Here is an 18500-nt window from a genome sequence, read left to right on the forward strand (position 1 = left end):
AAAATGTGGAAAATTCATTATTTGAGTGAATTTTCTAAGTTCAAGGAGTGTAAATCTGCACAAATTGTCAGAACAGAACAAAATTTAAACTTCATCTGTTATTTTTAATGATTAAACAATACATAAAATATCAAATCAAAATCTTCAAGCATGAAGAAAAAAGAAATCCAAAGAATATCAATGAATCCACAGTATACAATTCAATTTCAAACTTACCTTTAACTGGCAGTGTACTTGTACATCATTATTTATGTTTGTAATATTACAGCCATCGGGTAATGCTTCTCTTTTGTTTGTCACCATTATTGCACTAGTTTTTGAAATAACCTTTAATGCTCTATGAAAGTTGTCAGACTTTAATTTCTGTAGAAGCTCATCATTATCAACCAAAACAATAACTGCAAAACATAAAAATAAATATGTTATAGAAAATCAAAGGATATTGGGTATCTAACCATGACACAAAGTCAGTACAACAAAAAACACATAAAAAGCAAATAAACAGTGCTTTTATTTCTGTTCTTCATCTCAAAGTGACAGAGAGGCCTTGAACACAGAGCAAAAACACTCTCACCTTGTGTATATTCAATACGAATCACTAATTTTGACACAAACACAAATAAACCATGTACATTTTGTTAGCTGTTTGTCATAAATAATATCATAACATTCTGATTTTTTTTTTGGTGGTTGGTCAATATGGACGAAGAAGCAGAAAAGAGCAAGGCTTTCATATTTGTATGTGTTTACAATTTTGTTTAGAATGTAAATACATTTTCAGATTATTTAAGACAATACACATCACACAATTAGCTAAGCAGATAACTCACCATTCATTTTCTTTACTTTTATATTGAATTCATTTGACACAGATAAAACATTTGATCCAACAGATTTTATGACATCCATCACTTCTTCAATATCTTGTCTTCTCTGTGATATCTAAATAAAAAACATAACAAAAAAATTGTCTATGTCTGCTTAATTTCAAATTCAAAACATTACAGAAATATTTTCAAAAGCCAGCAATCAAATTCAGTTGATTTACAATCATTTCTCAGCCAAAATGACATTGTTGATATTCTGGTTTTCATGTTTTAAAACCATTTATATAACCTTGATATCAACTTTTGTGAAAATTTGTTCTGCTTAATTCTATTTGATACAAAAGTCATAAATACATTATTTTTATTAATATATATAGAGTGTAACTAAAAAAAATTGAAACATTTTATCAAAAATATATATAAATCTTTACAGAAAAACTTCATTAACCATTTCTAAATATGATCTTTTAAAAGGCATATTCAATATATCCTGTATAATGGAAAACTTGATGACATCCATCATAAATTTCATTGTTGCATACTCAGTTTTTGTAAGCTGAAATAGGAGACAAAGTTATTTATCACTGTACTTAAGTTTTACATCTTACCTCTTCAGTAGTTGGATAAGGAGCAATACAAACACTCTCTGCTCCATTATCATTACATATATGTAATCTCTGGTATAACTCTTCTGTCAGGAAAGGCATAAATGGACTGGCAGCTCGCAGAAATGTATCAACACATGTATATAATGTCTGTTTTGTAGGATTAGTATCCAGAGATGAATTAGAAAATACTGGTTTTATACATTCCTAAAATTAAAAGCAAAGTTGACAATGATTATATGAATGTTTTTTTTCTGACAACCATTAAAGATTTTATGCAAGACTATCATTTTATGTATCTGTATTAACACAGATACCAAAGAATTATCTTACTGTGGATTCATTATTATTCGTTGGATACCAATTTTCGTGGATTTCGTGGGAACAGACGAACCACGAAATTAAATGTTCAACGAATACCAAATTTTCTATAGGCTTGTATGCAGATTTCTTCAAAACCACGAAATTAAATATCCACGAACATATAAGTTTTCCTCAATCCACAAAATTGATATCCACGAAAATAAATGAAACCACAAAACCACAGTATTCATTCACCACTTTTATAGCCTACAGATGATTTAAAGATTGACATACTGTAAAGGCAATTGTCTACTGTAGAAGACTGTTTGTTAACCTTTAGATGTCTTTAGCTTATTTTAGTTGTAGGGGTACTCAAATCATCACAGTTCAAATATTTTTTATAGAATAGAATAGAATAGAATATTTTTATTTACCAAATTAGGGCCCCAGGAGGGCATATTATACAGACAATATTATTATAAACAATAACATATGCAATACACACACAATAAAAGACATGTAACAAGTGTTATAAAAATAAAAAAATAAAATAATATACCACAGAAAATACACTCAACAAAATAGTAGCAATGTATTAATATTGAATGAATACTATGTTGAAATTGACTTAAGTGCACCCGGTAAGTGTATTTTCACTTTGAAAAGACAAACACAAGGCATTAGTAGTTTGTGCGGAGAAATCTCAATAAAAAAAACCCCAAAAAAACCCAATAAAAAACAAAACAATTAAGGTCAAGTTACAGTAAATGGGCTATGTCATAGATTTCAGTAAAATTTGGCATACAGCTCTGGCTCGATGAACTTCAACTGAAAATCGAAATAATAATGCATTTATCTCAATTATCATTTGAAATATTGCTGATTGAATTCTTACAAAATGGGTGAACATTTGTATAGAAAGCACATAAAATCAGCGAAAACTCTTCTAAAATTTGTCTTAAAATCACCAAATCTCTAATTCTACTCCATAGATTTTTCTTAAAAAACTATATGTTGTTGATAATGATGCAAAATAAAGATAGGGTCACCGACTTCGTTTTTACGGTATACATCTTTCAAAGATGCGTTCTTTGTGAAAAAATCCAACAAAACGTCGAAATAATCGTAACGTTATCACGTTGCAGGCCGTAAAACGTTGATTTTTAACGTTTTTCACTACCAATAAGGTAGCAAAATGATTATTAGACAAAAAACGAAGTCGGTGACCCTATGATTATTTTATATCATTAAAACAGAAATTTATGTGTCAACAATATATAGTTTTTTAAGAAAAATCTATGGAGTAGAATTATAGATTTGGCGATTTAAAGACAAATTTTAGAAGGTTTTTCATCGATTTTATGTGCTTCCTATACAAATGTTCACCCATATTAAGAGAAATCAATCTGCAATTTTTCAGAATATAAAAGAGATAAATGTATAATTTTTTCGATTTTCAGTTGTAGTTCAACGAGCCAAGGTTGTATGCAATTTTTTAGCAAAATCTGCGACATAGCCCATTTACTGTTCCTTGACCTTAAGCACTCCCACATTTTATATATATATATATATATATATTACTAAAGAAATATTGACACCGAATGTTTGTGGCACAACATCGTAGCCACAAGTTAACAAATTTTTTTTTTCTGTGACGTATTAAATTTATATTCAGATCCATTTTGTTACATCTTGTGATCAATTTTATTTAGCAATCGTCAATGGCAGTCAGCAGGGTTAAAGAACATCAGTTGTTCGACCTGTTAGTCAAATGCGTTTTGTTTAAATATACTTTTTTCACTTTTTTGGTCTTTTGGAAAATGTTGTTTGTGCTGTTTTTAGACCCTTCTACAACGAAATTTGTTTGACATGCACACGTATAAAAATTGCGGTTTTTATCCAACGCAATCATAGGTTTGAACGTAGTTTTCAATTTAGACTCGTTTATATATATATATATATATATATAAGTACGTCTGAGTCAGTGACAACCCTACAACAGATGTATCCATCGGATCGCCATCAATGATGGTGATACATGGCTGTGTACATAATGTATATACAACTCGTCTAAACATCAACCCAACAATGTTAGACCTGTAAATTTGCTTTCGCGAAAGCAAATTTACAGGTCTAACATTGTTGGGTTGATGTTTAGACGAGTTGTATATATATATATATTTATTTGGTGTCACGATATCACAGTAGCATGGGTTCGAATCCCGGCGAGGGAAGAACCAAAAATTTGCGAAAGCAAATTTACAGATCTAACATTGTTGGGTTGATGTTTAGACGAGTTGTATATATATATATATAATGTATTGTTTGTTTGCATGCTTTGTAAATATTCTATTGTTATAAATTGTTATGGGAGAAGACTATATAAGTTTGATTAACTTGTGTCTCATCCCTTTTGCACATTTAAGCAAATAAAATATGTTTAAACTACACTCAAATTTCAACATCCTCTTTTATCTACTTAAAAAATCTTGTTTAGAGATTTTCTTTTTGCGCAAGACTTTTTCAGGATAATGTGGATTCATTATTATTCATTGGATACCAATTTTTCAACGATTTTGTGGAAGTCTGTGAACCATGAATCTTAATGTACAGCGAATTAAAAAAAAAAATCAATAATAATGTATGCAGACTTTGGTAGAACCACAAAATCAAATATCCACGAAAATACCAAAATAGGTATGAAAACAAGAATGTGTCCTCAGTACACGAATGCCCCACTCATACTAACATTTTCTATGTTCAGTGGACCGTGAAATTGGGGTAAAATCTCTAATTTGGCATTCAATTTAGAAAGATCATATCATAGGGAACATGTGTACCAAGTTTGAAGTCAATTGGACTTCAACTTCATCAAAAACTACCTTGACCAAAAACTTTAACCTGAAGCAGGACAGATGGACGAACGGTACAACGGACGAACTGATGAACGGACGCAGACCAGAAAACATAATACCCTTCTACTATCGTAGGTGGGACATAATAAAGAAATCTACAGTGTAGTCATTTTGTTTGAATTCATGCAAGGTGTTGTGCTTCACGGTATGTGCTCATTGTCTTTCAGTTTAATCCTATTTTTAAAATACTTACTAAATAAACATCACAAAAATCATTCAACCAAAATCCATGTAATGCTCTTGTCACGTTTTGCAGATCATATGTTTTAAAATGAGTATCACATGACTCAACCATGTGATTGAGACGACTCAAAATCCATTGGTCAATTTCATCACTTGTAGTACATAACTCCACCGGTTTGTAATCATTTCCCAGATGGGTTTGTACAAATTTAAATGCCTGCCATATCTTATTACAGAAATGTCTGTTACTCTTCACATGTGTGATATTCATGTTTATTTCCTGAGCTGTAAACAAATAAAAAGAGTATGAATAAAAGTCAATGAAGCAAAAAAATCAATGCTAACAAATGGCAATAGAATGGTTTAGATGTAGAGAGGTTATTTATTCAATTTTACCGTCCCCATTTGGTCTTACCTTTCCATGTACTGATGTATAAATTATAGAATAGAAGTAAAAAAAAAATTTAACATATTTCTTTGGTGATAACTTCCCATGTATTGAGAAGGAATTAGAAAATTCTGTAATGACTGTAGTGGAATCAATTATCAATAACAACCTACCATTGAAACAAATTTTTTTTAAGTATGTCACATATGTGTCCTTCATGCCATTACTTGATCAGTTATATTTCACAATTTTACATAACACCAAGTTCATTTTTTAAAAACATTATTATGAAATTTTTTTTTGATTAAAGCCCATAAACCTATTCTGTTTCAGGAATTTCTTGTTTGTCTCTGGGAGTTTTTGACAAGGATTAATGACAACTCAAACAGTTTTTAAAATTTTTAATTTAGTATACAGTGCAATAAAAGTAAGTAAATTATAACCTGAAATGAAAAAATGTCAAGACCAACTTACTTTTAAAATCAAAAGAACACAAGTTGAACCTTAAGGCATCTGCACCAGCTTCAGAGATACCCATTGGAAATTCCTTAATTTGGGCTGCCTTTGCAATTTTGATCTCATTTTTGTCCAGACCACTAATATCTAACTTTTTTTGAAGGTCCTGTAAAATTCAGTAGAATACAATGTACATTTCAGTTGAATACAATGTACAATTTTACTGATATCATTTTGTTCATTTTAAAATTTTGTAAGATATTATTATTTTATAATAAATTCTTCTAAAAAGATATCAAACTTCATTTATTACGTTGCCAAGAACTATGTGTTTCATTTTTGTTTTTGTGTTATCTTAAATGAATTAAAGAATTCCTAGTAAATCTTTCAATTCCAAATTTCAACACATATCTTTTATATAAATGTTCACAAATGCTTTCCAGGTTTTACCTGTAGTGATATTCCGTTAATTACATCTATAGGATCTATAACATTTCCAAGGGATTTACTCATCTTCCTCCCATGAGAATCTCTCAATAAACCATGCAAAAGAACCTGAAATTTTAAACAAAGTTCAAAGATAATTCTAGGGATATCAAATTTGATACACACAAAACCACAACATTAGCTTATAGATTAAAACTTATTGATCCACATATAAATATGTGCTTAGCTTAACTTAATTTCTCAGACCAATTGGTAATAGACATATATAAATTGTGTTTACCTATATTGAACATGTAATCCCTACATGTAAAACTCAAAACAGTACATAAATATTTTAACATTGTATCTAAACATTTCTATACAGATAAGATCAAAATATGACCTCCTTAATTGAACTTTTCAGTAACTAGAGGTCTAAGAAACCTCTAAAAATACATTAATTGCATTTCCTAAATACTATCTTATTACATAGAATGTCACAATTCAGTGGAGTTATCATTTTCAACAGTAACTTTCAACATTGTGCCCAACACATGTTGTGCCAAAATAGTATACTGTGGATTCATTTATTTTCGTGAGTAACAACTTTTGTGAATTAAGGAAAACTTGCATGTTAATGGATATTAAACTTCATGGTTTTACCAAGGTCTGCTTGCAAACCTATAGAAATTTGTTATTCGTTGAACTTTTAATTTTGTGGTTCACCTGTTCGCACAAAATCCACAAAAGTTGGTATCCAACAAATAATAATGAATTTACAGTAGTTTCAATACATTCACCTTATTTTTCCCCCGTTAATGCTAGGTATTACAAGAAATGTGTTTGTCTTCCAGTTGTGGCCTGCCTGTGGTCTCAAACAAATATTAACAGTATTGGAAACCATAAAAATCATTGATTGAAATAGCATTTTTTTGTCAAGTAGAACATACTATGCAAGTTTGATTGAATTCTGTCGAGTCATTTTCAAGGAGATGTAGATTGACAAATGCAATATAGACAACTATGCTGGATAACAGAAGTGATCACTATGTTGGGCTACTGCTGTCAAGTAAGATAACCCATTAATTTGTCAGAAAATGTATAATTGATGGTTTTATTAAGAAAAACCAAGGTTTTTGATTTGACATTTCCTATTTCAGTTTTAGTTAATTTAGTGGTAAAGAACAGGCACTTTAAATATTTTGGTCATCAAAGAAAAAGTACCTCATTGTATCATCTCAAATTTTGATAACTCACCAAAGACACTTACAAATCAATCTACATACTGTGGATTCATTAATATTCGTTGGATACCAATTTTTGTGGATTTCGTGGGAACAGGAGAACCACAAATTCAAATGTTCAACGAAAAACAAATTTTCCAAAGGAATCAGTGTAGACTTTGCCAAAACCACGAAATTAAATACCCACGAATGTGTAAATTTTCCTCAAACCACGAAAATTGGTATCCACGAAAATAAATGAATCCACAGTAGTATACATGAGAAAATTTACAACCAAGATTACACCTTGATAATTGTCAGCTGATTTGAGACACCTGAAATTCATTCACATATACAGTAAAAATATTTACCTCATTGAATGGAAGCTGATTTGTCAGTTTCAGACCCATCATGACCATTCTTGCAACCCAGAAAAATATTATGTCACTTCCTGTTTCCAAAAGACTTGTAGGATAGTATTTTTGAAAATCAGCTGTCTGAAAAAAATCATTCAAAAATAAAATGCTTTTGCTAATGTAAGTTCCACAAATTTCAGTAAAACTTGACCAGTTGATCAACTCAAATATCAAGTAACAATCATTGAACTGTCAATTTGAATTCTGCATAAAAAAATAAATAAATTTAAAACTCTTTTTTGAGTCACTTACCCTCTAACAATCATTGGTAGAGAGTTCATCATGACAGGTAGTTGCAATAGTGATTTAACCAGTGGTGGATTTCGAAATTTTCATAAGGGGGGGGCACTACTGACTGCTAAAGAGGGGGCCCGCTCCAGTCATGCTTCAGTGATTCCCTATATAATCATTTATTTTTCCCACAAAAGGGGTCCCTGAAAACCTCTCTAAATCTGCCTCCATTAACCTGAGGAAGTACAAATTTATTTACCTGACATCATCATTACATGTTTACTTCAATTTTGAAAATCTCATTTGATAATAACTGCATAATATCTATATAATTGTATTTCTCATTAAAATATTTGTATCAATAATGTTTATATAACACAGTATCACATATGAAAGAGCCAATGTTTAAGAATACTAGCATTCTGTATTTTCTCTAATTCTAGAATCCTACTACAAATGTGACTTTTAAAAATATAAAATTTCAAGATTTATAAACTGTAAATTACATAATCAAAACTGTGCAATGTTTCTTTTCAAATCTTATATGTTTCCATTATATTTTTTATTTTGTCTACATTGGTTAAATGTGAGGAATTAGCAATTACCTCAGATGGCCATCCATGGACAGAGAAAGGAAAAATCCCTGAAGAAAACCATGTATCTAACACATCTTCATCTGAAAATAAAATAACCTCATTAAAATATAATCTTACTGATTTGCAGCAGGACACATATACAACAGTGTATGTGTCAAATTGTTTCTTGCCCTCTTTCTACATCATGTTATACTAAGGAGAATCAATATTATGTCATGTTATGTTATAGAGAATCTATTTTGTCATGTAATACTATATATGGAGAATCAATTTTTGTCATGCTATACTATAGAAATTCAACTATATGTCATGTTATGGAGAATCAACTCTGTCATGTTATTTTATGGAGAATCAATTTTTGTCATGCTATACTATGGAGAATCAACCCTATGTCATGTTATGGAGAATCAACTACTGTATGTCATGTTATGGAGAATCAACTACTGTATGTCATGTTATGGAGAACCAACCCATTGTCATGTTATGGAGAATCAACTACCCTATGTCATGTTATGGAGAATCAACTACCCTATGTCATGTTATGGAGAATCAACTACCCTATGTCATGTTATGGAGAACCAACTATATGTCATATTATGGGGAATCAACTGTTTGATGTTATAGTATGGAGAACCAACTCTTTGAAATGTAACACTATGAAAATGTAATTTTATACTATGATGCATCAAACTCTATGTCATGTTATGTTATGGAGATTCGATTTTGTCATGTTATACTATGGAAAATTAACTCAGTCTCATATTATGTTATGGAGAATCAACTCTATGATTCTAATCAAGCTGACAAGTCTTGCTCTTACTCCTCAAGTTATGTACTTAGTAGAGAAGCATCAAATACCTATTTTAAGTGTTTGGTTTGACCTGACTGGGATTGAACCCAAATCAATATGAAATTGAGGCTAGGATGCTACAACATGACCACCAAGGCAGTTTTTGTCTACAAGAATGTTTAGTATCTTTGTACAGCTTATTTAAATTCAAGTTTTACTTGAGACCTTTTACTTGTGTGCAGCTTTAAAAAACAAAATCTCTTTCTACTCTTTTAATAAAGTACCTTGTTTGAGTTGAATATTTTCTGCAGAAGTTCCAAGAATTTTAACAGCTTTTGACATGGCCTCAGATTCATTCCTTGCAATAATCCAATCACTTTCTGTATCTTTCTGCCATTTACAAAAATAATCAATATATTTTATTTTTAGGATCAATATATTTACTATTTATGAAAAATGTAAAATATTTTGACATTTGAATGTTTTACAAGCTCCTAATTTTGTTGCATAATGCATTATTCTTACAAATTACAGAAAATAATCATAAAAAACTTGGTTATTTCTAAATAAAACTTAATAATTCATAAATTTTTACTGACGTATTGTCCAAAATAGATCTTAACATATATTAAAAAAATAATAATACTTTATATGGGTTTTTTGATACACTTGTTACAGTAACAAGCGTACACAACCTTATCATGGCTAAACGCATATACATGTACTTGTTTCTTAAAGGAAATTCACATAATATTTCTTGGGGAAACTAGGCTTGTGTTTTAAAACGGCTTAAATCTGTAAGGAAAAACAATTCTATAAATAAGTTCAGAAACAAACCTGGTTAATAAGTGTTGCTTTATATGCTGGTATTCTATGACCCCACCACAATTGTCGGGAAATACACCAATCTCTGAAATATTAACATGTTCATTTCAAATGCTGCTTTCTTGCAATTGGATTTCAAATGAACATCAAAAATTAAATATAACTGACTAAATTGACAGAAGCCTGTTAATATATGACTTGTACTGAATACATGTATATATGACATTAAAAATTTAGATATTAAACACAAGTCATGTAAAAAAAGGTTTACATTAGTATACAAAAATTCATTCATAATACCTCAGTTGTCATTTTCTATATAGAATAAGTACACAATATTATATTACTTTTCAAATTGCAAGTGTTGAACAATTTGACCGGCCAATAGTTTCCAACAAATGGATGAACCTATTTGACCGCAAGCATCACTATATTTCTCGTAATTTCAAATGCAGCTACAGGATTGGAGAATGTTGAAAATACTGCAGGCGTTGCAATTGTCTCTTCTCTTTCGGTATAAAATAAAATACTTACTGTCTGGATATTCAGGGAATAATAAGTTAATTGTCCCCTTGGATACAACTATTACCCTTAGCTACAACTCAGGGCAATAAATGCACCTCAGGGGACAATAAACTTACTATTCCACTCAAACACAATCAATAAGTTTATATCATTTTAGAAAATATTTTATTTGTTAGAAGGCTTGACTTTATTATTCACATTTATTAGTGCATTGAAAATGTTTTCATTGGTGGCACTTGATATATCTTGCATAAAAAACTGAATATAAAAAATCATTACCATAATTTTATTACAGTTATAAGACTTTGCATCATGTACATGTGTGGTGTAGAATGTGGTTGTTAAATCATTATTCTTACCTTGCGTTCTCGAGGTAATCATACCAGATATTTTCATACGTTGTTGGTATAAATTTCAGTTCTTTGTTCTGAACAACCTGTCAAAAAAATATTTATTTCTATATCTCTCTTCAGACAGAACTCTTCAATGATCTTACAATTAAAAAAGAATGATCCAAATTATGTTCTAGAAGTTATACCACTAAATCCAAGAGTAAACTAAATGGGAGAAATTGAGAAATTAACAGAAAATACTGATAACATTTTTTAATCCAAGATTAGAATACCCTTTCAAAAGATTTTGTTACATCTAAAATAATAATGAATGATTTTGCAAACTGTTCACACTCAGGGGAAATAGTAGGGTTTTTTAAAACTATAACTTTACACCAGCTGTATTAACATGTTTATATACCTGTACAGCTTTCTTTGCCATCTCATCACATTTGACATACCACTGGTCCATCAATATAGGTTCTATTACATCTTGGGATCGACTTAAATGAAGTGGAAATGACTGTGTACTTAATATGACCATAGACATATATACACATGTCTCTGATATGACATTACAGATTCAGATACAACAATATATTAAAATAAAACAAGTCTTCATCATTATCTAACATTTTCATTCATTTTAGAAAACGCCCATAAATATCTAAAATTGAAAGAGGGCTTGATTTGGTTATTCATTTACATACTTAGTTCATTAATAATGTTTTCATTTATATCACTAAATTAAACTATTTTTAATTTTAATTTCTAGGAATTCATAAAAAAATACTTTAATGGTGGACTTATAGGAGCACACTCTTTATATACAGGTTCTGAAAGTTATAAGTTATTTGTTAACAGACATACCAGATAATTATCTGATAGCTGTTACTAGACGATATCCTGAAAAAATTTCATCATTTACAGTTTAAGTAAAAGATTTTATTCAACTGAATTTGTATATTACGTTAAATATTTCAATTGATGATTTAAGTTATTGGGAAGCATATTCTATTATTAATTATTACACATGGTAGTCATGTAGTCTTGATCTTTTGGCTCATGATTTCTTGGAAATATCAAATCTTTTAAATGAAAGCATTTTTTTAGCCTTCAACTGATTATCTTTATACAAGTACCTGCATACTGGAATAGACATAGAATGATTTTCTGATCCTCTCAGAAGACCCTTTTCAGCTAAAAGATTACTAAGTTTTTTTCTGCAATCAAACCGTTTTACGCCATTAAACTGATTCCCAGAGTTTTCCATTCTTCCATTGTTATTTATAACTGTCTTAAATGTCAAACTGTGACGCTGACCAACTTCAAAATCTGTGTAGTCATGAGCTGGTGTTATCTTTACAGCACCTATACAATGAAATATAACATTAAAGAACCTTAGTGAGCGTGCTCACATACCCCACGTCCCCATATTGTCATTGAAGAAATAAAATAAGTCCAAGAAAAAACAAATTTTATAAGAAAAAAAAATTTAATCATAATTTCCTGTCCATATATATACACATCTAAATAGTATGTCCTTATTATCTTCAAAGTTTTATGAAATTCTATTGTGTGGTTTCAAACTGTTGCAGAAGTACATTGAAGCAAATAAAATCAAAGGGGCGTAACTCCTAGAAAAAAAAATGAATCGTAAATTCCTGTTGATATGCACTTCTAAATAGTATGTCCTTATTATCTACAAAGTTTCATGAAATTCTGTTGTGTGGTTTCAGAGGAGTTGCGATGACAAACTGTTGCAGTAGTACATTGAAGCAAATAAGTTCAAAGGGGCGTAACTCCTAGAAAAAAAATTGAATCGTATATTCCTGTTGATATGCACAACTACATAGTTAGGTTTTTGTGGTATGAGAGGAGTTGCGATGACAAGAAACATGACTGACAGACCAATGGGTCAAATCAATTATACCCTCCACAACTTTGAAAACTTAGTATTTGTAATAAATTCATAGGCTTAACCATAGATAAATCCAAAGCCTATGAACTTTGAATTTATTACAAATACTAAGTTTTCAACTCCCTCAGTCAAACTTGTAATCAAAATGATTTTGATATTTCATCTGACCAGCCTCCTATATGTTCACAAGTTCATGTGTATACCAGCAACTAAATATTAAATGTGTATGAATAGGTACAAAGGATATACATGTAAATACAAAACGGTCATTCTGTACCAATAAATTTGATTTATTATATACTAAATATATCTATATTGGTCAGGGTTACAAAAGCTTTATCAACTCCCTGATCTGTATTATGTTCTCTCAAAATAAAACATATACAGATGGTATATAATAAAGTGTATATATAATACGGTTTTTTTTTCAAAATCACTCCATATCGGCCCTCATCCAATGAATCTCTTTGAATTATACTGGTGTCTTAAGTTGATAGGGGTGTGACATAGATTGATTTTGACGACATTTTTAAGCACCATTTTTGGGATATTCCATGGTGTTCACTTTTTATTGGTGGAGGAAGCTGTAGTGATCAGAGAAAACCACAACCTTTGATAGGAAAACTGACAATCCTAGTTAATTCAGATTGGAGTCGAGTGCACCTGCATGAACGGGGTTTAAACACAATCACAATGTTGACTGGCTAGTGATTACAGTAGTAACTACTTTGACCACTCAATAATGAAAAGTCATATGATCTACTCTATATAACATAAATCAGATATCAAAAATTCCTTTAGTAGTTACAAGGTCTACACAATGTTTGAGTTTACCTGTTCCAAACTCTGTATCTACAAAATCATCACAGATGATGGGTAATCTGTCACCATGGATGGGATGTATCACATATTTCCCATGTAAATGTTTATATCTGCTGTCATTGGGATGCACTGCTATTGCAACATCACCAAGCATTGTTTCTAGACGAGTTGTAGATACAACTATCTCACCTAAAATAGGGAATAAGTCTGATTATATAAGTGGTTTTTTATCTTGGATTCTAAGATACAAAACAAAGCATGCAAAGAAAAACCGTTTTGTTAATGTTTATAGAGATATAAGTTGTGTCCCTAAATTTGTTATCCTCTATGAAAAAATTCCTTGGGATTTTGATGGTATGTTTGTGAAGGAGGCTCAAGGGTCTAAATAAATATTTTTTTTTATATAGGATTTCGCTACATTTTTCTACAAATAAACTTTATCTAATACTTTATATGAAAATAAAATTAAAAAAAAGGGGTCACCATTCATTTACACTCACAATCTGACTTTGAAAGAATCATACATTTTTGTAAAGGTACTTTATTTCTGATGAACTAATAGGAGAAATAGAGGTAATATTGAAATAAAACTAGCACTGAATTACAGAAATGGCTCAAATTTTACAATAGTTTAGTTTAAGTACAGCTTATTTGAAAATGATAATAAAAAATATAGGTTATCGATGAGTAAAAAAAGATATTTCTATTCTAATGCCAAAAAATGGGCATTTTTGCACCAACGAGAGATAATTTGGAGCTTTTTCAATGATATATACATTTTAAAAGTCTTCTGGGGCCAAAAGAATGATTTTTGTTCCATATGCTAAAGTTACAACTTATGCTGAGTTCACATGTTATTCGAATTCGATTCGCATTAACTAATTTGAATTAGTTTAATTCACATTAACTAATTCGAATTACTTTAATTCGCATTAACTAATTCGAATTAGTTTAATTCGCATTAACTAATTCGAATTACTTTAATTCGCATTTGAAATGTTTTACTTCCTAAAGTCAATTCTAATTCGAATTGCAATGCTTGTCAATTTGCTTTACTGTCCTATCGACGTTAACTTTTAATTCGAATTAACAAAAATGTATTTCTAATGCGAATTGGATAATTTGAATTAGCCAATTCAAATCAATTCGAATTAAAAATGAAGAGTGTGTGTATGAACATGATCGGCGAATTCGATTAGCATTCAATTCAAATTCAATTCAAATTAAAAGTATGTGTGAATGAGGCATAACAAATAAATAAAATGTATAATGAAAATTTAAAAAAAAAAATTATACCCTTGTGTCTTACCCGTCATCAAAAAGGTAAATTTAAACAACATCAAGCATTCAAATTGATGTTTGGTTCAGAAAAAAATGGATATAAATCTGGATTGTCCTTTGACAAGATTTTTTCTTATATATTTTAATTTTATGAAAGTAAAATTCTATTTTATAAACTGTTATTTTCAATACAGCTGATAATTTTTTGAAAATATAAAATTGTTGTTTTGCTGCTATTTGGGGGATTTCATTAACATAAATTAAAAAAAAAAGAAAAGTTTAAATTCCCTCGATGTTACAAAAGTATTGCTTTATGAAAAGTAAACTTTAGAGTCAGTACCATTTGACAGACATCAATTTTTGTGCAACCCTTGGGAAAAGGTTAACCACAAATTTAAATTTTCAAAGGAATGTTTTTCTAAAAGCTTTTTTGCAAACTGTTGTCAAGCCACAAAATCAAATATCAGAGAAAGTAAATTTTTTCTTGTCTCATATGACTGAATCAACATAAATATAAAAGAATCCACAGCCAAAGCTACCTCAAATGTCCTTGAAATGATTTGACCAGTGACAAAATTCACAAGTTTACACTCTTAAAGTGAGCTCTCTATGCCAATTCAATGAGAGAGGATTGAAATTGACTTGTTTTTTAAGAGTAGACTATCTAATGCAATTTCTATGTGAATTTTAAATAATCATATATACTAATTGAAAGAGAACCTACCTCCACCTTCTATGGGATAAGCAAACGATGTAAGAATTCCAAATTCTATTTTAGTATCATAACCTGGAACTGTTAGAAGTGTTTTCCCTTCAATTGGAACATTATCTACCTAAAAATTTAAAGACATGTAAACTCTAAATCCAGAAATCATTGCATGCATTTATTTAATATTGTGATTTTGTCAATTTAGACTAAAATGTGATTTTAAATTTTGTGATATTGAAAAAAATAATCCTGTTTAATTCATATAAAAAATTTCAAAATGCAAGTTTAAATAAGTGCAATTATTACCTTGTTGCATTTTTTCGCAATGATAAAAACATCGCAATGATTTCTCAATTTACAGTATCTAATCGCAAAAGAAAAAGACAAGCATACAAATATACAGATTTCAACAATGAATAGATATTGATTTTAATATTTTGGTAATACCAATTACTGTAAGCAATATCTAAATATGAATCACACCAGGCTGAAGTACAAAAATTCTGAAGAATTAATAATGTTATTTAGATAGCTTTCATCTAAGTTTTATATTTATTATATATCTTTATTTCCACTTTAAAATAAACTTTGCCATGTCACCTTTTCTTTTTCACATTACCTCAAGTAATTATGCTGTAATATTTGTAATAAAATATTGTTCATTTTAGTTTTTTTTATCTATATTTGTAACTGTGCTTAAGACGATAGTGGATAAAATAAAAACGGCTTTGCTCATTGTTGAAGGCCGTTCGGTGACCTATAGTTGTTAGTTTCTGTGTCATTTGGTCTCTTGTGGAGAGTTGTCTCATTGGCAATCATATCATACCCCATCTTCTATTTTTATATTTCAATCAAGTGGTAACTTTGATTGCTTTTGTCTTCATGGTTTCTTACAAGTAGTTACTGTACAATTTGTCCATACATTTCAATACACACCTCTATATCAGATATTGTTGACTGTAGAGCACAAGACCAATTCACCAGTCTGTTACTTCTATAGATTAAACCTTCATCATGCAGTCTTACAAAACTTTCCACAACAGCTTCAGATAGTTTCTAAAATGAAAAGGCACACATAGTTAATAAATACTTCTCTTATGATTATGGCCTGTTATTTTTTCTGAAGGGAGTGTGATATGAATAAGTGATACTAAACATGCGTTACTTTGATTGGATTTTAATGCAACATTTTCATTGGCCCTAGTCTAGAGAAGTATCTTACCTTGTCCATTGTAAAACAAGCTCTATTCCAGTCTAGTGATGATCCCAATAACTTCATCTGTTCATATATTCTTTCACCTTTCCTTAAACACAATGTTTGACAATCTACTAAAGAACACTTGAACATTTTAAAACAAGTATGTGTCCAAAGTACACAGATGCCCCACTCACACTATTATTTTCTATGTTCCATGGACCGTAAAATTGGATATAAATCTAATTTGGCATTAAAATTAAGATTATACTATAGGGAACAAAATTTAATGTACTAAGTTTCAAGTTGATTGGACTTCAATTTCATCAAAAACTACCTTGACCAAAAACATTAACCTGTAACTCCCACTTTCATTTTCTATGTTTAGTGGACCGTGAAATTGGGGTCAAAAGTTAATTTGGCTTTTAAATTAGAAAGATCATATCATAAGCAACAAGTGTACTAAGTTTCAAGTTGATTGGACTTCAGCTTCATCAAAAACTACCTTGACCAAAAACTTTAACCTGAAACAGGATGAATTGATGCACGGACGGACGAAAGGAGCCACAGACCAGAAAACATAATGCCCCTCTACTATCGTAAGTGGGGCATAACAAATAAAATACAATGAATTAAAAAAAAAAACATTTATTTCTTAAATATAGAATTAACCAGTACATCAAAGAGACAGACTAGTCTTGCTGTTTTTCAAATAGATTTTTTTCCATGGGTCATTCACTAAAGACAATTTATATGACATTTAGAATTGGCATTAAAAACCACAAGTCTTTATAGTTTCTTACTCATTCTTCCATTTCCAGACTTCTTCCAGAAACTTATCTCTGCCAACATCAAATCTTGTTTTATTCTTGTTTCTGATTAACTGTTTCTCTACTACAACTTGTGTAGCAATGCCAGCATGGTCACATCCTGGAATCCATACTGTTTCTATCCCATGCATTCTTTTCCTGCATAATAGGAATATTTAATATTGTAGGTCATCAAATGTTGTTTTAATCCTATGGCTATGGTTTATGTTACCTAAACATACTTAATCAAAGTTTAGAAATCTTATGGAATGTGTGACCACAAGACAAATTATTGAGTTACATACATGTAGATAGTCAAAATAATTGACTCAGATATAAAGTAGATGAACAATATGTTTCACATACTTATTAAAAGTAATTAATTTGAGAAAGACTAGGAAAAACAGAGAAAATATAGGATAGACCTGCGAGAAAACCATATATCGTACTATGAATGATTAAAACAAAATAATTTATCTAAGTATGACCCAAAAATTATATTTAATCATGTATGTTTATTAGAGTAGTTTACAAAACAAAACAGGATTTTTTTCTGAAATGCTTATTAGCTATATATAGTGAAAAATCAATCTTTCCATAATAACCATGTTAACCTCAAAAACTTCACAAGCCAAAAAAGGTAGGCAGAGAACTTTATAAGCACCCTAAAGAATTAATCAAGTCATTAACAGTAACCATCATGTATTTAGAATGATGTCTAC

The 18500-nt window shown here is 30.0% G+C and overlaps 1 protein-coding gene across 1 annotated transcript in view; it reads right to left on the reverse strand.

Moving 5' to 3' along the window:
• The window catches only part of LOC134707235 (valine--tRNA ligase-like), a 35283-nt gene that overhangs the window by 11727 nt on the left and 5056 nt on the right, over positions 1–18500 (reverse strand). The window contains exons 5-22 of the mRNA XM_063566833.1: positions 17773–17937; positions 16997–17078; positions 16711–16830; positions 15790–15898; positions 13797–13973; positions 12184–12412; positions 11463–11544; positions 11069–11145; positions 10197–10269; positions 9644–9749; positions 8579–8649; positions 7698–7823; positions 6128–6232; positions 5696–5843; positions 4844–5118; positions 1436–1639; positions 831–942; positions 217–398 (exon numbers count right to left, since the gene is read on the reverse strand). Of these exons, the coding sequence (XP_063422903.1) occupies positions 217–398; positions 831–942; positions 1436–1639; positions 4844–5118; positions 5696–5843; positions 6128–6232; positions 7698–7823; positions 8579–8649; positions 9644–9749; positions 10197–10269; positions 11069–11145; positions 11463–11544; positions 12184–12412; positions 13797–13973; positions 15790–15898; positions 16711–16830; positions 16997–17078; positions 17773–17937 (2443 nt within the window). The remainder of the gene's footprint in view (positions 1–216; positions 399–830; positions 943–1435; positions 1640–4843; positions 5119–5695; positions 5844–6127; positions 6233–7697; positions 7824–8578; positions 8650–9643; positions 9750–10196; positions 10270–11068; positions 11146–11462; positions 11545–12183; positions 12413–13796; positions 13974–15789; positions 15899–16710; positions 16831–16996; positions 17079–17772; positions 17938–18500) is intronic.

Source organism: Mytilus trossulus, chromosome 2 (assembly GCF_036588685.1).
Source record: "Mytilus trossulus isolate FHL-02 chromosome 2, PNRI_Mtr1.1.1.hap1, whole genome shotgun sequence".
NCBI lineage: Eukaryota > Metazoa > Mollusca > Bivalvia > Mytilida > Mytilidae > Mytilus > Mytilus trossulus.